The sequence below is a fragment of the Leuresthes tenuis genome, unplaced genomic scaffold (genome assembly GCF_036924035.1).
Source record: "Leuresthes tenuis unplaced genomic scaffold, fLeuTen1.0.hap1 SCAF_20, whole genome shotgun sequence".
NCBI lineage: Eukaryota > Metazoa > Chordata > Actinopteri > Atheriniformes > Atherinopsidae > Leuresthes > Leuresthes tenuis.
In genome coordinates, this window is record NW_027325374.1 from 16,518,485 (window position 1) to 16,541,667 (window position 23,183).

General features: G+C 40.3%; 2 protein-coding genes across 2 annotated transcripts; both read left to right on the forward strand.

Moving 5' to 3' along the window:
- Positions 1 to 1,072: 1,072 nt before the first annotated feature.
- Positions 1,073 to 3,525, forward strand: LOC140278398 (NADPH oxidase organizer 1-like). Its single transcript, XM_072373386.1, has 8 exons — positions 1,073 to 1,194; positions 1,305 to 1,385; positions 1,517 to 1,589; positions 1,714 to 1,897; positions 1,983 to 2,185; positions 2,274 to 2,378; positions 2,610 to 2,727; positions 2,848 to 3,525. Exons 1-8 carry the CDS (start codon positions 1,120 to 1,122, stop codon positions 3,476 to 3,478), a joined length of 1,470 nt encoding a protein of 489 aa, XP_072229487.1. The 5' UTR covers positions 1,073 to 1,119; the 3' UTR covers positions 3,479 to 3,525.
- Positions 3,526 to 12,282: 8,757 nt separating this feature from the next.
- LOC140278397 (NADPH oxidase organizer 1-like) lies at positions 12,283 to 14,810 on the forward strand. The gene is made up of 8 exons (XM_072373385.1): positions 12,283 to 12,427; positions 12,538 to 12,618; positions 12,750 to 12,822; positions 12,956 to 13,139; positions 13,225 to 13,427; positions 13,516 to 13,620; positions 13,852 to 13,969; positions 14,090 to 14,810. Exons 1-8 carry the CDS (start codon positions 12,353 to 12,355, stop codon positions 14,718 to 14,720), a joined length of 1,470 nt encoding a protein of 489 aa, XP_072229486.1. The 5' UTR covers positions 12,283 to 12,352; the 3' UTR covers positions 14,721 to 14,810.
- Positions 14,811 to 23,183: the final 8,373 nt, after the last annotated feature.

Sequence of the window (23,183 nt, forward strand, 5' to 3'; positions counted from 1 at the left end):
TGTGGAAACATACAGTACAGTTGATGTTTTCACCATGCACAGAAGTCTGAAAAGTCAGAGCCACAGTACACGTGACTGCTCACTGTTGGAATTCTCTGATGCTTTACACTCAGGTGTTGACATCTCGGGTCACACAGAATGCTGGACAGTCCTGACATTTTGCATCGTAGCACGTGCCTTGTGTATTGTGTGTGTGCCTATTGTATGTCTGAGCCAGTGTGCTTGATAAAATACTGGCATTACTTCATACGGGCACTCAACAGTATTTTCTGATAAGCAGTTGGGATAACCCCTCAGACTCTGGCCCTTTCACTTTGAAGAAACACCTGTTCCCCCCTCGACACACACACACACACACAAACACACACTCTAAACTGTTTGGTCAGTCTCAACACACGAATATAGAGACAGATCTCTCTCTGCTACTCTTCCTGATAAGTGCATATTACGATCAGATGACAAGCATGTAGTGACTCACGTGCAGATATTTTTCAATTAGCGCAGTTGAGGATGCAGGAAATGCTGGGAAGACATATGGCAGAAAGGAGTGGAGTAGATGATAGGATAATAAAACTCCGTAATAAAGTCTTGCCTCAGGGATCATTACAGGAAAGCAAGTAAAGCAAATTCCGAGAGTTTATAACTGAGAATTAAGCAGATTATTTTACACTTGTAGCAGTTAATGGCTATGTTTACGAATTGTGCTCTGCAAATAAACTTGCCCTGCCTCGCCTACGTAGCGAAATTAAGGATTTTACAGCAGATCATAGTCATAGAATTGTCAAATAAATAAAAGTATCGCATTCAATAACGCGGGGGTTTCATTTGTCTTTTGTTCAGGGGAAAAAAAATCTATCGTTTCCAAAAAAGGTGTTACTTTAAAGGTCTGCGGCATTCTTTCCCATCATTCCTGTCACGTTCACGGATTGATAGCGCTGATGCTCCCCGCGCCTTTGGCTGTGGTCATCCCCTTCCCTCTGTACTCAGGTGTGTCAGACTCCGCCCTCTTTTGTGTATAAATGCTCCTTAGCTCTTGAGTTGGCAGAGCAGTGAGAGAAGCAGAGCAGAGTTAGAGAACCAGCCACTCATCCAGCGATCTGAGTCCCAAATCAGAGCATCATGACCGCCGATCAGCGCTTCTTGATCAGTGCCCGCATTGTCGGTGGCGTCCGCAGGGACAAGCCAAAACTCAAAGTAAGTTTACACCTCAAGCAAGATTTTATTCTTCTTCATATCACATTACGGTGTTTTAGATTATAGAGCCGTCAGAACTGTATTTGACTAAGTTTTTCTTACCCCGACAGATGTTCATGGTATCTGTGTTATGGTCTGATGAGTCTGAACTGATCATCTACAGGTCCTTCCAGGATTTCAAGCAATTTCATGTAGGTTCAAATGCATTAATATATATCAATAGGTCTTTTTGTAAAAAGTCATGGGGTGGATCATTGTCTTTGTATCATTGTATCTTTGTAAATCCTAATCTTTAGTCTGTCTTGTTTAATCTTTCCAACAGAGGCAGCTAAAAAAGAAGTTCCCTAATTTGAGTCCTTTGAAGAAAAGCGACAGAGTGATCCCTAAATTTAGTGGTAAGATTATTTGAACTGTTTGTGACTTGTGTGTATGTGTGACAGTAATTTATTCTTATCTTTTTAATCATACCATAATTGTCTGTTAAAATGTAAAAAGGCTCTAAAAAGAAAATCTCTCCAGGGATGGCCAGGAGTAGCAGCATTAAGCAGAAAGGATCCAAGAAGCTTGTCAGGCAGATGAAGTTCCTGGAGAGCTACTGTGACAAACTGCTCAAGTGCAACCAAACTGTGACTCAGAGCACAGATATTTTGCGGTTCTTCGCCCCTAAAGACCACGACCTGCAACCAGACTTCACCAGAAACACGTAGGTTCTCAATTCAGCAGAAAGTCATGAGAAGCCGCTCAGACTTTCTGGCTGTTAGGTAATCTAATTTGTCTCTCACACACAGCGTCATGATTCTGATGTCTGATGATCTGCCGGAGGCTGGGGGAGTGGAGGGTTCTGCCCGCCAGCATGCAGGCATTGTCACCCACCCATTTGTCACCCAGACTTACCGCTGCGTGGAAGCTTATGAAACAAAGGACACCAAGAACCGCCCGTTCAAGGTCACTGTGGACGAGAAGCTGGATGTCCTGATCAAAGACCCTGCAGGTCAGAGCCTGAGCTTTCATGCATCTTGTTTCTTCCTCTCAATAATTTTCAGCCACCTTCATGCTAATTCCTCTTCTTTCCTCGGCAGGCTGGTGGCTGGTGGAGAATGAGGCGAAGCGCCTGGCTTGGTTTCCTGCTCCCTACCTGGTGTTGTTGGATGGAGAAGATGATGAAGAAGCTGGATTGCTGGAAGGTATGAAATCTACTTATGGTCACAGTAAAATTCAACTTTATAACATGCAAATGTAGTTATTCAATATGAGCATGAACCAGACATTGGAGTTAGATTTTACTGTAAAGTCTAGTTGTAACAAACAGCCAACAACAGGGAGGTGTTTTTGTCCAGTTCATAGGTTTCTATTTCCATCTACCAAAACTGTAGAAGTGCTTGCACTGCATTTAAAGCATCTTGTCTTGCATGCAGGCGCTCTCTACTGTGCTGTGAGGAATTACTCATCCAAGAAGGATGATGAGGTGTCTGTGCCCCTTGGCTCTGTGGTAGAGGTGCTCAGGAAGTCTGACGATGGCTGGTGGTTCATCAGGTATTTTAAGATTTCTCTGCACATTGACATAGAGGTTGATAAACCCAAAAGTTATTTACTTTGTATACACTTTGTTAACTTTTAACTGTTTTAAACAACCTCCCTTCTTCTTCTCTTCAGATTCAATGGCAGGGCTGGTTACATCCCCTCTATGTACCTGCAGCCATACAATAACCCACGGACGGGCCTTTATGGCCTGCACAGAAAGATGCATAGCTCCTCACTGAACCTGGCAACCAACAGGAACTCTCAGGCTTCTTATACACCCAGAATCAATGAAGAAAACAGACATGGCCGTCTTCACAAGGCCCGGTCCCTGGATGTTCTCTCTGAGCCCTGGGTGCAGACGCAGACGGGGACAGATGCCTCAACCTCAGACCACACGCGCGTCATGAGCCGTACCAGCACAGAGTCAGTCTTCTCCGACCTCTCCTCCAGCAGTGACTCTTCCTCAGGCTTGAGAGAGGAGGCACAGAGCAACACAGGCTACCCTGTCGCTCCCTATCTGCCCGACAGTTCCGACAGCAGCCTTGATCGGAGCCTCTCTGATCGCCGCAGCTCTAACACCAGCTCTGAGATCTCTGGATCCAACAGATCCAACAGCAGCGAGACGGCTTCAGTCACTCCCAGGGTACCTCCCAGACCCAAGACTGAGGAGATCCTGACTCGCTGCACCACCATGACACGCAAGGCGGCCCTGGCCACCAAGACCCGGCTTCACATTCAACCAGAGTCCATTCACGGCCGCTAGGGAAAATAATGCTTTACAGCATGACACCCGAACTGAGTTCAATTCTTACTTACCGTACTTACTTACTTACTCTCTCACATGTATGTGCAACAGAAAATGTGTCACGTATTTGAAATGGGGATTGTGCAGCATTGTTTATTGATTTACTTTAAAGTTAGATCAGATAAGCAACCTGGGCAGGACAGATTTATGCAGATCACCCTAAAGTGATGTCTAGAAATGTGTTGTTTTTTTAACAGAGAAAGACATCTTAAGTTTGACAGCTGACAATGTAGCTTCAGTGAAGCATGAGCAGGAGCAAAGAAATGCAAGTGACATATAGTCACACCTTAGCAAAAGGAAATACATTTTTTAGCTTTGAAGTTGTTTAATGGGAAATTGAAGTAGATTCTTAGACTTGAAGATGGGAATGTAAACCAGTTATATCTTTTCATTTTTTAATTTCCATGTTTTTATTGTGGTGGCAGGTTCTGAAATGTATCCTGAAAGATAGTAACTATATCTTTAGATCATGTACATTATCTCTGCTTTGTCATTTACAGGAGAATTTATGATATAAAGTGTATGTTGTGTTTAAACAGAATTCCATGAAACATAAACATGGATTATGCATGGACACCAGCAGGTCAGAATGCTGTAAAGCTGCAGCAGCTGCAAACAGAAAGAACATTAAAAGAAAAGCAAGGATTGACACATCAGTGAGCTGATTTGGTGCCAAGTTGAGACACTGATATCTGATAAATGTCATAAACAAGTTTCCAGCAGACAGATGACTCACAGGCATCCCTCTGGAACACATTCCTATTTCATTCTGTTTCTTTCCTTCCTGAATGTATTCATGTATGTTTGTATATGTGTTGTATCCTTTTTTATTGTTTCTTGCATTGCATCCTGGAATATTTCACAGTCTGGTTTCATGAGATGTAAAACAGATGAATAAAGTCTTATTTTTGCCAAAGTGTTCAATGAGTGGCATTATATTTGGTTGCACATCACATCTCAGGTACTTGAGTCAGTTTACGGATTTGTGTTAACAATGCCACGCATCCATTTTCTCGCGTTGTAAAAACTGATGACACTGCAGCGCAAAAAGAGGGAACAGCACGTGTACAGGAAGGACAAAGCAGCACTGTGCAGCAGAAACAAGGTTTTCAGAACAATCAGGACTAAAGTGAGAAAAATCAACTTAAAGCAAGTGATGGATTATTCTTAAACCATCTTTTCTTTTGCCTGCATTCTCTGCCTGTGTGCCTTTCCTAGGTAAAGCTACTTGTGTCTTCCCACACTTCCCAAATTTTCTCAGATTTTCCATTTCATTGATATCAATGAAAGGTATTTCCTTGTATTTTGTAGACAAGTGACAAGAGCCATCCTTAGGTGTAATGCTGTTTAAGCTGGTTTAACTAACCAAATTATAATGTGCTGTACTATAAGGTATCATTGGGATTAAGCGTTCAGGGCTACATACCCGCAAGTTTTCTGAAAAAAAAAAAAAAACAGGATCTCAAGACTGAAGAAATACTGAAAGCAAATCTATTGCAGTCATGTATCAAACTCCAGAAATAATAATATGACTTGTTTACTTCAAAAAGTAGGTCATTGTTTTATTTGCTTTGCAAAAAATAAGAATTACTAAGCTAAACATCATTTAAGGCTATGAATTGTTTTCATAGAGCTTGCCAGCAGTTATATCTTCAAGTGGGAGAAGTAAGTGCGCATTACACTTGCCACACTGGTCATTGCACAAATTTATCGTGATCTCAACACGACGCCACATGCACAACATTCTCGTTGCTTGACTGAACTCCCTCAAACAGTCTAGATGTCAAGCCATTCGATTATCAGTGCTGATTGGTGACCATATTTTCTGCATGTATCATTCTGCATTACTGTCAAAGGCATCCTTGTAGGTCTTGAGCAGCATTTCCTTGTCACAGATGTCAAAGTAAGATCAAAATCTTTTTCTCAGCCACTGATGCAGAACGTGAAACTGAATAAACCCAAGAAGATTATACAGTGGATTTGGATAGTTTGGCTGTGGAGAAAGAAAATAAAGGTTGTGTTTTATGAATGACGGTGTTTCCATTTGAGGTTTATGTGAGTTTCTAAGCAAAGTTAAACGAATGGCTGTGGGGAAAGGGCGGACTTAAGTCCTTCAACATCTACTGGTGTTTGAGGTGTTCAGAGACTGCAGGCTTTGGTGATCTCAGACTTTTCATCTAGCACCAAAAACAGGGCGTAATTTTCAATTATCAAGAGAAACGTCTTGACATAAGCACACAGCTTTTCCACAACATCTGATACTGACATTCCTGGTTTCCAGGGGATATATATAGCACTGTCAACCTGCAGATTGCTGGGCTTCCACCCTTAGATAAATGACACACAAACCTATGAACATAGTAATCAACAACTTCACGAAATACGTGGGTAATGATGATGTCACAACAGCGGTTTCAAAACCTGATTTGAAATACGTCAATATCTCCTTTAATCATTTTTCTAATTTGTGTAACAAGGCTATGATATTTGCACAGTTGCTTAATAACGCTTGATATCAGGTTAATGATCAAACAACCAATAAAAAGCCCTTCCACCACAGCATTAAAGTAATTAAAGACAAAATATTTCAATGCGTGACTGATGTTCAGGCCTGACACAATGTTCTGGGCTTTTCGTGCTTCCATCTGTGATTAGCGGCTATGAAGCAAATGCACTCTTCTCCAAAGCCAAAGACTTTTTTCATGCTTATCGTATACAGGTATTAACACCCTCATGAAAGTGGTAAACCCCCTTTTACTCCTGAATATAACACATTAACTATCTTAAAACAGAAGCAGCAGATTATTTCAGTTTTTACAAGCAGTAATAAACGTTGATTGTCTGTCTGCATGCTTAACAAACATGATACTCCGTTTGCTTTCTAAAATGTGTACGAACGAACACACAACCCTTAAGTGGTCTTTGATATGCTTCTTTTCATCTGCTGCATGTAGAAGGAAGTAGGCAAAAGGCTAATTGGCTTGACCAAGAATCGGATGACTCCTCTGTTTACTTTAGCTCAGTTATCGTCAAAGGGCTTCCCACATTTACCGAAAAAGATGAGGAAACCTGAGGTGAATGATTAGTCAGGAGTGTGTTGTCGATGGGAAGATATGTCCTGCTGAAACATTTTATTTAAGATCAGATCAGTTTTTGAATAATCCTGTACATTACCTTCACTGTTACATGTAGTTATAACCCAGTGAAAAACTTTCATAATTCATATTTGGTGCACAGATGAGATTGGTCTGGTCAATAAATGACTAATACAGAAAAACTGCATCTAAATGGGTGTTCATTTGCATAAAAAAGGAAAGTACGTTGGATTATACAAGAGAAGCCACTTTCTTGTTGTGTGTAGAATGGGTATCAAAAAGTTAAGAACCTGTAAAAGTATTTATAATCTCATAAAGAGTTTACTTCCTTGAACTTTGTTATACACACTTCCTTGAAGGAAGTGTAGCAACAAGCTCAGGTTGGTGAGGAGGAGGGATCATATTCCAGCTAGTCTCACTGTATGGTTCTGAGAAATTTCTGTAACAAAGCAGAGACTTTTTTTTTCTCACAAAGGAAATTGGCTGTGTTGGACTGGCAACCTGCTTAGGGTATAGTCAATACATAGATGGATGGAGGAAGTTACACATTCATCATTCATTTCATGGCATTATGACTTGTCAGTCCTGGAGATGCACATATTCTGTCCTATTTGTTGATGTTTAGAGCTAATATCTTTCAAACACTTTCATGAAATGGTGCAAGGGAAAAAAATGCTTCTATTCACGGGCCAGTTGCATTTAAATCTGGTTAAATTCTCAAGCAGTTCATGGAACTGAGACAACATTTTGCTTAATTTCAATACGTTTTTTCTGTGTTCAGCCCAATATCTTCATGAAAGTTCTTGAGCTTTTTTTAAGTGGAATAACAGGATCCGGAAAAGGAAATGTTTTCACTGCCAAAACTGACAGACTCACAAATTCCCCGAAGCTGTTCTTTCTATTTCCTCTCATGAATCTTTCAAGATGATGTCACTTCGCATCACCTCTACCTGAAACCAAGATTATGTAGAAGTTCATAGTCCTTATTTAGGGTTGCCCATTAAAGTCTAGATCAATTGAATTAGATTAGATCTCATGAACTGAATGTGCATCTTTTCATTAATTATACACATTTATTCTTTCAAAATGTGGTTGGATTCAAGCTCGTCCAAATGCCATACTCTGATTTGCTTGTATGCACCTACATCGACATGCATTCTATACATACAATACAGCTGTTGATTTAAGGATGAGATCCACTTTTTTTAAACAATTCTGACATTATGCAACACAAATGCCCAAGAACTGTGGCTGTGTAAAATGTGTAAAATGTGAATGAAAACAAAATGCAACCAGTTGCAGATCTCATAAACCAGTATTTATGTCACCACAGAAGAATAAAAATAAATCAGGTGCGAAACTACTACTATTTCATTAAGAATATTAGCTCAACTTGAATTTGATGGCAGCAACACATCTCAAAACAGTTGGTAAACAGGCAACAAAAGGCTGGAAAAATAAGTGGTGCTATAAAGAAAAAAACATGTTGCAACTAATTATGTTTACTGGCAACAAGTCGGCAACATGATTAGATGTCAAAAATAAAAAAAATTAGCAGTCTGAGAGAAAGAGTCTCCAGGAAATAACCCTGTAAATGTGTTGGCCAGGAAAGTCTTGCAAGAAATTTTCATTATTTATTTTTTTCTCAATTAGACTTCCTGGTCAAATAAGAATTATAACAAGTAAAGAGAAAAAGCAGTTCAATAATCTTTGAAAATTTTGCACAAGAGTACCTTATAGACACACAGTTACAACAACTAGTGATGATTTTAAACCATAGACACGTTAAAGTGTATTGGCTTGTGAGTGCTATGACACTATATAATATATACTATATATCATAGTATATACACTTTCCAGAGTTTACACACAGATTCACTGTAAAAACCCTGACGGATATCTTTGATCTTCTGACGCTGTCAGGTGGTCAGAAATGTTTTTGCAGATTATCAGTCACACTGAACCTGACCTTGTAAGTCCAGTCACATCATTATAGAGTCAAGTGAATCTTTGTGCCGTATATGAAAAAAAATCCCTCAAGGTGTTTCTGACATATCACATTTACAAGAATGGGACATATAAACCAAAATCTAATGCCTGCTGCCGAAGTTGATTTTTTCTAGGCTCTCATGAGAGTCTTCAAAGAACAACAGACGCTTTGAGGGTGCTCAGGCAGCTGGGACAGTGTTTTGATCTTTAAACTCGGCAAGAGTTTCACGGTTTCAATAATGCCTAGATTTCCCTTGATTCAGATCAAACTCATCAATCTAAACTCCCTTTTTAATGGATGTGGCTCTGATGTTAAATCTTATCTGACCAGTGAGTAGTTCTAAAGATAAATAGATGGTAAACAAACTTAAGCTGGTGTCAGGTGTCTCGTGTTCTGCAGTGCTTCCTGCTAAATAATGAACAAGTGCTGCCCTCTAGTGTCTGTTTCCTCTTCATGAGCCATGATGGAGTACAGTTTCACGTCTTGTACTTGCACCCACTGATCAGTTCACGGCAAAACACTGCTTAAATCTGACCTACATTTATTACGTTCTGCACTCTTAACTAACTGTTGTTATCCATGTTAGAGAAGATTATATCGGACGCAGACCCAAATGCAGACAGACCAGAGGAAAATTGATGGTGCATCAAAGAAGTCTTTATAAAGTCAAACAAAGGGTACTGCAAATCAGATATTCCAAAATCAAAAACTCTATTATTATTTTTGCACTAGAAGCGGAAGGCGTTGGTGATTTCTTTGACGAGGTGCCTAAACCGGCTGATCGGTTGAATGTCAAGTTCGGTCTCAATCTGGATGCGCTCCTCTCCTTTGTCCTTCGTTGAAGCAGACAGGGGTTGGCATGGCGCACGGAACTCCGGTGGAGTGCTCCATGGCGCTGCAGTTAGCCCGTGTGGAGGCAGCTGACTGACTCCAGCTCTCTCCACTTTGTTGGGCCCCGGTTCGTTGAGCACATCCGTGTGGGAGCTCCAAGGCAGGCGGGAAACAAAGAAGGGATGCTGCAGAACCTCTTGGGGTTTGACGCCTGCTTTGCGTCCAGGTCCAGCATCCCTTTGAGTCACTGTCCAAATAACACATAAGAACACATAACCAAACATGCACTAAAAATGTTAGAGGCCGTGGCTTCCTAATGGCTGCCCTGTTCTGTTAGATTATGTTGGGATAACGGGTCAGATCCGGTGCTCTGCTGTAATAACTTTAGTAACAGGTCATCTCCTCACTCATGTTTTGCTGCTACATGTGTTTGCATATTGGTTTGCACCTCTGTGGTTAACCTCTGGCCGTGAGGTAGCAGTAATTTTTGGCTTAAAGCAGCCCATATCCAACTCAGTTCATTCATAAAGTAAGACAACTGTTGAAAATATTAAAGAGTACATTTTAAAATGTAGTATATTGATAGCTAACCTTTTTATGACTTAGTGGCTTATTGTGCTAAGCAAAAGCTACTCAAAAGGCCATTTTTTAGTGCTTTGGCTTGTGCGCATACGTTTGTGCTTTTGTCTGTGGTTGGATTTTCTCAATACACTGGCATGCAAGGTAGATACTGTTTCTGTGGTCAAATTTTACAATTACACTGAAAATGAATGAGTGACAATGGAATAAAATGGGAATCCTTTACTCAGTATACATGGGTTTGATTTATTCAAAACTTTTTATCACTAATATTATGTGACTGGGTTTTGAATGATGCAAATGCTAGCACACAAACAATGTCTGTCCACAAACCAAGAGATCTGCCAAAGTGCTTTAAATATTCGTGGTAGTTCCTGTTACACTTTGTGTGACAATGACCACATTTAGTCATAAAGACAAAGTGAAAACAGTGCCAGGTTTGCTGTTGTTCAAGCTAATTATTTTAGCAAAGGAGAATATTCAAAACAATTAATGTCACGTATCTTGGGGTCAGTTGCCTCACCACTGTTTTTGCTCAGGTTTATCCGCGGAATTTCACAAATTTTAAAAGCATACATGTAATCTTTTTTTTTTTTTTCTAGCAAGGCTAATGAAAACCGACTGTCTTTACACTCAGTGGTGATGAATTAACCATATCACCAGGACTGCTATGACATAACCTGACTCTGTGTTTCCCCAACTCCCCATTTGATTGTGACTCGCTGGCCAGATGAATGCAGATGGGATACTTTGGGTTCTACACCCTCTTCCGAGCCAACAAAGATGGCAGCAGGAATAGCTTAATGTGTCAAAGCAAAAAAAAAAAGAAGAAGAAAAAATAAGCTGTCAAATGGACAATGCTTTTACTTTTTACTTACTGCTTTGCTCTTTGAAAGCTGAAGGCAGCGTGACTTGATAAAGGTGGCCTCGTAGATTCTCTCGTCATATTGCGAACGTTATTGTGTGGGTAATCCAGATGGACACAGGAGCATCTATAGCAGGATGAGTATCATAGAACACGTCTGAAATCATTCATCATTCTATATGCCTTCCGGAAATCAGATAATCTCGTTTTAACTTTTGACAGAACCACCCAAACTTTTGCACGCCACTGTATACAGTGTCAACACACGTTAATATATTGCACGTGATCAGGTCATGGATTTTCATTTGGTATTCATTTCCTTTGTATCGTTTCCAGCCTACAGACCACTCAGCTGATAAAGCTGTTCATATTGTTGATAATTTTTGCTTTGTATGTGCTGTATTTACACACGTTTTTCCACATACTTAATACCCAATATGACCTTCAGCTTTATTTGGTCTGCTTTATATTCTTTGCTCTTAGCCTGTCACGTCTATTCCTGTGTAAATACTTTAGAATGTGTACACAAACTTAACTAAAGAGCGATTTCTTGCCAGCTTATGGATTGGTGTGTGTGTGTGTGTGTGTTTCTGTGGAAACATACAGTACAGTTGATGTTTTCACCATGCACAGAAGTCTGAAAAGTCAGAGCCACAGTACACGTGACTGCTCACTGTTGGAATTCTCTGATGCTTTACACTCAGGTGTTGACATCTCGGGTCACACAGAATGCTGGACAGTCCTGACATTTTGCATCGTAGCACGTGCCTTGTGTATTGTGTGTGTGCCTATTGTATGTCTGAGCCAGTGTGCTTGATAAAATACTGGCATTACCTCATACGGGCACTCAACAGTATTTTCTGATAAGCAGTTGGGATAACCCCTCAGACTCTGGCCCTTTCATGCAGTCTTCTCTTTGAAACACCTGTTCCACACACACACAAACAGAGACAGATCTCTCTCTTCTACTCTTCCTGATAAGTGAATATTACGATCAGATGACAAGCATGGAGTGACTCACGTGCAGATATTTTTCAATTAGCGCAGTTGAGGATGCAGGAAATGCTGGGAAGACATATGGCAGAAAGGAGTGGAGTAGATGATAGGATAATAAAACTCCGTAATAAAGTCTTGCCTCAGGGATCATTACAGGAAAGCAAGGAAAGCAAATTCCGAGATTTTCTAACTGAGAATCAAGCAGATTATCTTACACTTCCGGCAGTTAATGGCTATGTTTATGATCTGTGCTCTGCAAATAAACTTGCCCTGCCTCGCCTATGTAGCGAAATTACGGATTTTCCAGCAGATCACTGTCATAGATTTGTCACATAAATAAAAGTCAGACTCAGACTCCGCCCCCTTTTGTGTATAAATGCTCCTTAGCTCTTGAGTTGGCAGAGCAGTGAGAGGAGCAGAGCAGAGTTAGAGAACCAGCCACTCATCCAGCGATCTGAGTCCCAAATCAGAGCATCATGACCGCCGATCAGCGCTTCTTGATCAGTGCCCGCATTGTCGGTGGCGTCCGCAGGGACAAGCCAAAACTCAAAGTAAGTTTACACCTCAAGCAAGATTTTATTCTTCTTCATATCACATTACGGTGTTTTAGATTATAGAGCCGTTAGAACTGTATTTGACTAAGTTTTTCTTACCCCGACAGATGTTCATGGTATCTGTGTTATGGTCTGATGAGTCTGAACTGATCATCTACAGGTCCTTCCAGGATTTCAAGCAATTTCATGTAGGTTCAAATGCATTAATATCTATCAATAGGTCTTTTTGTAAAAAGTCATGGGGTAGATCACTATCTTTGTATCATTGTATCTTTGTAAGTCCTAATCTTTAGTCTGTCTTGTTTAATCTTTCCAACAGAGGCAGCTGAAAAATAAGTTCCCTAATTTGAATCCTTCGAAGAAAAGCGACAGAGTGATCCCTAAATTTAGTGGTAAGATTATTTGAACTGTTTGTGACTTGTGTGTATGTGTGACAGGTGTTTATTCTTCTATATGATTATTCTATAATCATACCATAATTGTCTGTTAAAATGTAAAAAGGCTCTAAAAAGAAAATCTCTCCAGGGATGGCCAGGAGTAGCAGCATTAAGCAGAAAGGATCCAAGAAGCTTGTCAGGCAGATGAAGTTCCTGGAGAGCTACTGTGACAAACTGCTCAAGTGCAACCAAACTGTGACCCAGAGCACAGATATTTTGCGGTTCTTCGCCCCTAAAGACCACGACCTGCAACCAGACTTCACCAGAAACACGTAGGTTCTCAATTCAGCAGAGAGTCATGAGAAGCCGCTCAGACTTTCTGGCTGTTAGGTAATCTAATTTGTCTCTCGCACACAGCGTCATGATTCTGATGTCTGATGATCTGCCGGAGGCTGGGGGAGTGGAGGGTTCTGCCCGCCAGCATGCAGGCATTGTCACCCACCCATTTGTCACCCAGACTTACCGCTGCGTGGAAGCTTATGAAACAAAGGACACCAAGAACCGCCCGTTCAAGGTCACTGTGGACGAGAAGCTGGATGTCCTGATCAAAGACCCTGCAGGTCAGAGCCTGAGCTTTCATGCATCTTGTTTCTTCCTCTCAATAATTTTCAGCCACCTTCATGCTAATTCCTCTTCTTTCCTCGGCAGGCTGGTGGCTGGTGGAGAATGAGGCGAAGCGCCTGGCTTGGTTTCCTGCTCCCTACCTGGAGTTGTTGGATGGAGAAGATGATGAAGAAGCTGGATTGCTGGAAGGTATGAAATCTACTTATGGTCACAGTAAAATTCAACTTTATAACATGCAAATGTAGTTATTCAATATGAGCATGAACCAGACATTGGAGTTAGATTTTACTGTAAAGTCTAGTTGTAACAAACAGCCAACAACCGGGAGGTGTTTTTGTCCAGTTCATAGGTTTCTATTTCCATCTACCAAAACTGTAGAAGTGCTTGCACTGCATTTAAAGCATCTTGTCTTGCATGCAGGCGCTCTCTACTGTGCTGTGAGGAATTACTCATCCAAGAAGGATGATGAGGTGTCTGTGCCCCTTGGCTCTGTGGTAGAGGTGCTCAGGAAGTCTGACGATGGCTGGTGGTTCATCAGGTATTTTAAGATTTCTCTGCACATTGACATAGAGGTTGATAAACCCAAAAGTTATTTACTTTGTATACACTTTGTTAACTTTTAACTGTTTTAAACAACCTCCCTTCTTCTTCTCTTCAGATTCAATGGCAGGGCTGGTTACATCCCCTCTATGTACCTGCAGCCATACAATAACCCACGGACGGGCCTTTATGGCCTGCACAGAAAGATGCATAGCTCCTCACTGAACCTGGCAACCAACAGGAACTCTCAGGCTTCTTATACACCCAGAATCAATGAAGAAAACAGACATGGCCGTCTTCACAAGGCCCGGTCCCTGGATGTTCTCTCTGAGCCCTGGGTGCAGACGCAGACGGGGACAGATGCCTCAACCTCAGACCACACGCGCGTCATGAGCCGTACCAGCACAGAGTCAGTCTTCTCCGACCTCTCCTCCAGCAGTGACTCTTCCTCAGGCTTGAGAGAGGAGGCACAGAGCAACACAGGCTACCCTGTCGCTCCCTATCTGCCCGACGGTTCCGACAGCAGCCTTGATTGGAGCCTCTCCGATCGCCGCAGCTCTAACACCAGCTCTGAGATCTCTGGATCCAACAGATCCAACAGCAGCGAGACGGCTTCAGTCACTCCCAGGGTACCTCCCAGACCCAAGACCGAGGAGATCCTGACTCGCTGCACCACCATGACACGCAAGGCGGCCCTGGCCACCAAGACCCGGCTTCACATTCAACCAGAGTCCATTCACGGCCGCTAGGGAAAATAATGCTTTACAGCATGACACCCGAACTGAGTTCAATTCTTACTTACCGTACTTACTTACTTACTCTCACACATGTATGTGCAACAGAAAATGTGTCACGTATTTGAAATGGGGATTGTGCAGCATTGTTTATTGATTTACTTTAAAGTTAGATCAGATAAGCAACCTGGGCAGGACAGATTTATGCAGATCACCCTAAAGTGATGTCTAGAAATGTGTTGTTTTTTTAACAGAGAAAGACATCTTAAGTTTGACAGCTGACAATGTAGCTTCAGTGAAGCATGAGCAGGAGCAAAGAAATGCAAGTGACATATAGTCACACCTTAGCAAAAGGAAATACATTTTTTAGCTTTGAGTTGTTTAATGGGAAATTGAAGTAGATTCTTAGACTTGAAGATGGGAATGTAAACCAGTTATATATTTTCTTTTTTTAATTTCCATATTTTTATTGTGGTGGCAGGTTCTGAAGTTTAACCTGAAAGAAAATAACTATATCTTTAGATCATGTACATTATCTCTGCTTTGTCATTTACAGGAGAATTTATGATATAAAGTGTATGTTGTGTTTAAACAGAATTCCATGAAACATAAACATGGATTATGCATGGACACCAGCAGGTCAGAATGCTGTAAAGCTGCAGCAGCTGCAAACAGAAAGAACATTAAAAGAAAAGCAAGGATTGACACATCAGTGAGCTGATTTGGTGCCAAGTTGAGACACTGATATCTGATAAATGTCATAAACAAGTTTCCAGCAGACAGATGACTCACAGGCATCCCTCTGGAACACATTCCTATTTCATTCTGTTTCTTTCCTTCCTGAATGTATTCATGTATGTTTGTATATGTGTTGTATCCTTTTTTATTGTTTCTTGCATTGCATCCTGGAATATTTCACAGTCTGGTTTCATGAGATGTAAAACAGATGAATAAAGTCTTATTTTTGCCAAAGTGTTTGATGAGTGGGATTATATTTGGTTGCACATCACATCTCAGGTACATCAAAGGCCAAAGAGAGAGAGAGGCAGTTTTTTAAATGGCTGCGATGTATATTTTTTTATTTGGGCGTCAACATGACAACGCTTCAAAGAATATATGAGCACTGGTTTAAAAAAAAGCCTAGAAATTGTTTACAATGTCCAGATATCTGCATGTGGCTGTCCTTGTATTTTTTAGACAAGTGACAAGAGCCATCCTTAGGTGTAATGCTGTTTAAGCTCCTATGTTTTCTGAAAAAAAAAATAGGATCTCAAGACGAAAGAAATACTGAAAGCAAATCTGTTGCAATCATGTATCAAACTCCAGAAATAATAATATGACTTGTTTACTTCAAAAAGTTGGTCATTGTGTAACGAGTGTGATCCACTGCTTGTTATATTTTGGTTCTGTTATGCGTTGTGTATTTGGTTTAAGTTGCATGTTTATTTATATTTTGTGTTTTTGATACAATTGTGTTTACTATGATTTGAGTTTTTGCATGTATTGTTTTTTTCCTATGTTAACAAGTAAGTGGATCCACCTGATTGGCTGGCGCCGCAGTCATGAGAAGGATACATGAGAAGGAGCGTGAAGCGGGAAGCGGGAGGCGGCAGCAGAGGCAGCAGGAGGGACTCGTGGGCTGGCCAGAGACGCCACAAGAGCGAGTGAATCAGCTGAGCTGAATAGCCAGGAGAAGGGATTGGCTGGCGTGGTGGAGGAGTGGCAAGGACAATGGTTGTAGTGCACGGACTGCAATTTTAGTAAATTTTTAATTGTGTTTTCATTTTAACAGAGGGATCCCAGCTCTTTTTAAGGACGTTGTTTTTTTGTTTTTTTTTTATAATGTTGTTTTTAATTGTGCATCTAAACTGTGGCTCATCAGTACCGCTCACCAACGTAGCTATAAGGAAGGAGCTGCAATCGGTGGAGAGGGGTGGTTTGCGAGCCGTCGGTGGATTATGGCGGGAGAACGACCACCGACGACCACCCCCAATGGCACTGTCAACCTGCAGATTGCTGGGCTTCCACCCTTAGATAAATTACACACAAACCTACCATAGTAATCAACAACTTCACGAAATACGTGGGTAATGATGATGTCACAACAGAGGTTTCAAAACCTGATTTGAAATACGTCAATATCTCCTTTAATCATTTTTCTAATTTGTGTAACAAGGCTATGATATTTGCGCAGTTGCTTAATAACGCTTGATATCAGGTTAATGATCAAACAACCAATAAAAAGCCCTTCCACCACAGCATTAAAGGAATTAAAGACAAAATATTTCAATGCGTGACTGATGTTCAGGCCTGACACAATGTTCTGGGCTTTTCGTGCTTCCATCTGTGATTAGCGGCTATGAAGCAAATGCACTCTTCTCCAAAGCCAAAGACTTTTTTCATGCTTATCGTATACAGGTATTAACACCCTCATGAAAGTGGTAAACCCCCTTTTATTCCTGAATATAACACATTAACTATCTTAAAACAGAAGCAGCAGATTATTTCAGTTTTTACAAGCAGTAATAAACGTTGATTGTCTGTCTGCATGCTTAACAAACATGATACTCCGTTTGCTTTCTAAAATGTGTACGAACGAACACACAACCCTTAAGTGGTCTTTGATATGCTTCTTTTCATCTGCTGCACGTAGAAGGAAGTAGGCAAAAGGCTAATTGGCTTGACCAAGAATCGGATGACTCCTCTGTTTACTTTAGCTCAGTTATCGTCAAAGGGCTTCCCACATTTACCGAAAAAGATGAGGAAACCTGAGTTGAATGATTAGCCAGGAGTGTATTGTCGATGGGAAGATATGTCCTGCTGAAACATTTTTTTCTAGATGAGATCATTTTTTTAATAATCCTGTTACATGTAGTTATAACCCAGTGAAAAACTTTCATAATTCATATTTGGTGCACAGGTGAGATTGGTCTGGTCTATAAATGACTAATACAGAAAAACTGCATCTAAATGGGTGTTCATTTGCATAAAAGGGAAAGTACGTTGGATTATACAAGAGAAGCCACTTTCTTGTTGTGTGTAGAATGGGTATCAAAAAGTTGGGTGGCAACACCCATTCCGAAATCCCGCCATTCCGACGTCCCACCATTCCGACAAGGCTTTCCGTACAAGGAAATGTGAGTTACTCAACAGGTGAGTCACTTCTTTCTGTTCATGCAATTTAAATGTTTAACACATGTGTACAGATAAGCGTTATTAAAAACACAAAGTCTTGGCAACTGGAGGAGGAGAAGCAGACAGTGGTGGTTTTTAATCACACACTCCAATGCCACTTGTTTCAACTTCCGAAAATTTAAACCAGGAAAAAAAGGCTTACAAATATGGACCGAAACGGCTCCATAATACGCATAAGAATCCAAAATAAACTAAAGTTAACTAAAAGAAAGCAAATAAACATCATGAAGTGGTCAAAATCGGTTTTACGCATGCCTATGTGCGTCTGGCACATGCGTCTTCGGGCTCTCCCACGTTGGTTTGTGGATGAAAGCTATATGTTCAGCTGTAATGTCATGTAAAAACAATCTCTACATGACATTTACTCACAGGTGTGACCTGTTAAGTCCTTAAGATATCAACAGGCTGTATAAAGCCTTGCGCAACGGCTGTGTGGAGCGAGAATATGGAGCGAGTACTCATAAATCACGTGAATAACATGAATAAACGTTTTTACTGCATTTTGTTGTGTTTTATACATTCTATGCAGTCATTTCTCTCCTCTCCTATTGGCAAGGCAGAGTGCTCGCAACTGTGTCCTGTGCAGTAGCCGTGATATCTGTAATTGCAATTATTACTTTTGCATATGATGACAGCGGGCAAAAGACGCATGGGCTCTGTGGAGAGCTCCGCTCCAGCTGGCTGCTGAGACAGGTCACTGACACTGTATTTCTGCTTAATCAGTTTCAGTCTCACCAGGGTTACATTAATATCTGTATTTTTATATTTTAAATTTCAGGGGATTTTGATAATAGATTATTAAAGTTTGTTTGCGAGGCTGTGGCCTCTGTATGTGCAGAGTTTGTGCGCCAAACCTTAGGGCGTATTTGCGCCGGCATATCATTAGTGCAAAATGTTTTGGGTAAAACATAGGCTATTAAAAGGAACTGTCGGAATGGCAGTATGTTTAAAAAAAAAAAAAAACATACCGCCATTCCGACCATAGAAGGAAAAAAGTGTCGGAATGACGGGACGTTTGATAAAAAAATAAGTGTGTCGGAATGGCAGCATATAACCCAAAAAGTTAAGAACCTGTAAAAGTATTTAGAATCTCATAAAGAGTTTACTTCCTTGAACTTTGTTATACACACTTCCTTGAAGGAACTGTAGCAACAAGCTCAGGTTGGTGAGGATCATATTCCAGCTAGTCTCACTGTGTGGTTCTGAGAAATTTTTGTAACAAAGCAGACTTTTTTTTCTCATAAAGGAAATTGGCTGTGTTGGACTGGCAACCTGCCATGGTTAAATTCTCAAGCATTTTGCTAAATTTCAATAAGTTTTTTCTGTGTTCAGCCCAATGTCTTCATGAAAGTTCTTGAGCTTTTTTTAAGGGGAATAAAAGGATCCGGAAAAGGAAATGTTTTCACTGCCAAAACTGACAGAAGATGATGTCACTTCGCATCACCTCTACCTGAAACCAAGATTATGTAGAAGCTCATAGTACTTATTTAAGGTTGCCCATTAAAGTCTAGATCAATTGAATTAGATTAGATCTCATGAACTGAATGTGCATCTTTTCATTAATTATACACATTTATTCTTTCAAAATGTGGTTGGATTCAAGCTCGTCCAAATGCCATACTCTGACTTGCTTGTATGCACCTACATCGACATGCATTCTGTACATACAATACAGGTGTTGATTTAAGGATGAGATCCACTTTTTTAAACAATTCTGACATTATGCAACACAAATGCCCAAGAACTGTGGCTGTGTAAACTGTGTAAAATGTGAATGAAAACAGAATGCAACCAGTTGCAGATCTCATAAACCAGTATTCAGTTCACCACAGAAGAATAAAAATAAATCAGGTGCGAAACTACTACTATTTCATTAAGAATATTAGCTCAGCTTGAATTTGATGGCAGCAACACATCTCAAAACAGTTGGTAAACAGGCAACACAAGGCTGGAAAAATAAGTGGTGCTATAAAGAAAAAAACGTGTTGCAACTAATTATGTTTACTGGCAACAAGTCGGCAACATGATTAGATGTCAAAAATAAAAAAAATTAGCAGTCTGAGAGAAAGAGTCTCCAGGAAATAACCCTGTAAATGTGTTGGCCAGGACAGTCTTGCAAGAATTTTATTTCTTTTAATCTCAATTAGACTTCCTGGTCAAATAAGAATTATAATAAGTAAAGAGAAAGGACCGATTCAATAATCTGCGAAAATTTTGTCTACAAATTATGTAGCAATGTCATAATAATGTTTCTCAACATAGGATTTTGCTTTAAATATTCCATTACCTACCTACCTTGATAATGTCAATAAAAGTATAGAGAATCTTCAGACTTCTCCAAGTGCAAGGGAAATGGCCGAAAACTAGTACTGGTAATCATCGGGCCCACAGGCAGCACTGCGTTAAAAACAGTTGAAATTTTGTCATGGAAATCACTGCATAGCCTCAGGAACACTTCCAGAGATCATTGTCTGTTGACACGGTTCACCTTGCGATCCACAAATGCAGGTTAAACCTGTATCAAGCAGAAAAGAAGTCATTTGTGAACATAATTCACAAAAGCTCCTCAGCTTCCTTGGCTGGACAAATTAGCTTCATGCTTGTAAAGTCACATATTAATCACATTCCTTCTTTTTGCCTTTGCTTTTCGAGAGAAGTTTGCACAAGAGTATGATATAGACACACAGTTACAACAACCAGTGATGCTTTTAGATTATAGGCATGTTAAAGTGCTGTATTGGCTTGTGAGTGCTATGACACTATATACTATATACATTTTCCAAACAATCAGAGTTTACAAACAGATTCACTTTAAAAACCCTGACGGATATCTTTGATCTTCTGACGCTGTCAGGTGGTCAGAAATGTTTTTGCAGATCATCAGTCACACTGAACCTGACCTTTTAATTCTAAGCACATCATTATAGAGTCAAGTGAGTCTTTGTGCCGTATATGAAGAAATTACCTCAAGATGTTTCTGACATATCACATTTATATGAAATGGGACAGGTAGAGGGAAGGACATATAAACCAAAATATAATGCCTACTGCCGAAACTGCAGCCGGAGTGGAAGCAGAAAACTAACAGATTTTTTTCTAGGCTCTCATGAGAGTCTTCAAAGAACAACAGATGCTTTGAGGGTGCTCAGGCAGCTGGGACAGTGTTTTGATCTTTAAACTCTACAAGAGTTTCACGGTTTCAATAATGCCTAGATTTCCCTTGATTCAGATCAAACTCATCAATCTAAACTCCCTTTTTAATGGATGTGGCTCTGATGTTAAATCTTATCTGACCAGTGAGTAGTTCTAAAGATAAATAGATGGTAAACTAACTTAAGCTGTTGTCAGGTGTCTCGTGTTCTGCAGTGCTTCCTGCTAAATAATGAACAAGTGCTGCCCTCTAGTGTCTGTTTCCTCTTCATGAGCCATGATGGAGTACAGTTTCACGTCTTGTACTTGCACCCACTGATCAGTTCACGGCAAAACACAGCTAGTGTGCTTAAATCTGATCTGCGTTTATTACGTTCTGCACTCTTAACTAAGTGTTGTTATCCATGTTAGAGAAGATTATATCGGACGCAGACCCAAATGCAGACAGACCAGATGGTGAATCAAAGAAGTCTTTATAAAGTCAAACCAAGGGTACTGCAAATTAGAAATTCCAAAAACAAAAACTCTAAAAGAACAAAAAGCAAAGCACAAAGAAAACACAGAGCAGGAAACCCATGGGGTGAGAAAAACAACAAAACAGTCTAACACTGACATAACTGGAGAGCTATATATACAAGGAGAGTTGATGTGTAGAGTGACTAATGTGAGTGATTAATGGGAAACAGATGACAGACCTAAAGACAAGACCTACACAACTGAGGACATCTAGATACATGACAAGGAAAAAGGCTGAACCGGAGACTGAAAACAACTAGAACATTTTAAAAAAGAACAAACTCAAGTGTTATGAATGTGAAAATAAATAAAAACAGAAATTAACACGACGACACTGAACTACGGAGTGTGAAACAAAAGCTAGAAACTAAACAGTACACAAAGAATAAAGCTCTTACAAAATACTAGAATGGGAACTGAACCAAATCACAGAACCAAGACAAAACAAATACACGAGACATAACTAAACCAGAGTATAAAACAAATAAAACTTTCACACTGTCGTCAACATTTGGAATACCTTTTGCTAACACTACATTAAGAATTGTCATGCAGCTGTCACAGTCTGCACATTAGGCATATTTTAGATATAAATGTGCAGGTCCAACACTTGATCCATTTCACCTCTATGTCCATCCATCCATTTTCTATACCCACTTAATCCAACAGTCATCCAGAGAGGTCACCAGTCCATCACAGGGCCAAACTGAGACAAACAACCAGACACACTCACTTCTAAGTGACAATTTTAGGGTCAACAATGAACCTACCATGCGTGTTTTTGGAAAGTGGGAGGAATCCAGAGTACCTGGAGAGAACCCATGCATACTCAGGGAGAACATGCAAACTCCACACAGAAAGGACCCAGCCAGGAGTTGAACCTGGAACCCTCTTGCTGTGCAGCAATGGTGCTAACCACCACACCACCGTGCAGTCCCTCCTTGCTTTGTATTTTCCCAAAATAAAATACAGTGTAATCAATTATGAGTGCCATGTAAAGAGTGCACTGCATCTCTAAGAGAAAGTTAGAGTTTTTGTATACCTGTATAACAGTGTGCAAAGTCTAAGGATTTGTGGTTCTTGTCAGTTTAGCCTCAGAGGCCCCAGGATAATGTTAATAAAATGTTCTATGCTTGCTGGGTTGGATGTTGCATAATATTTAAAGATATGGGGCAATTCATTAAATGTATAACGTATGTATAATGTCTTGCTAGCGATGTTCTGAATCTGCTGTATGCTCATGCTCATAGTTATTCATCATTATTACAAATGACTTACCATTGTAGATAATTTCGACTGTGAAAAAGATTACATTCACTGGAGCAAATAATATCATCTAGAACAGTTTTGAAAGAGGCAAAGAATAATTCAACTGTGTACGACATGAACACATTTACAGACTCTTGGCACACATATTCTTTCACACTTTATGATACGAACTCTCCCTGTAATTTAGTTGTATGATTCAAGCTTGGCCACCGATTTTATGTACAATGTCCTCTTATCATTTTATATCTCTTTTTGTAAACTTTTTTTTTGGACTGCGACCTGGTGTAAGATCGGCCTGACCTCTCTGACTGGAAGAGCGACAAAGCACCTGTCCTTCATGTAGTGGTA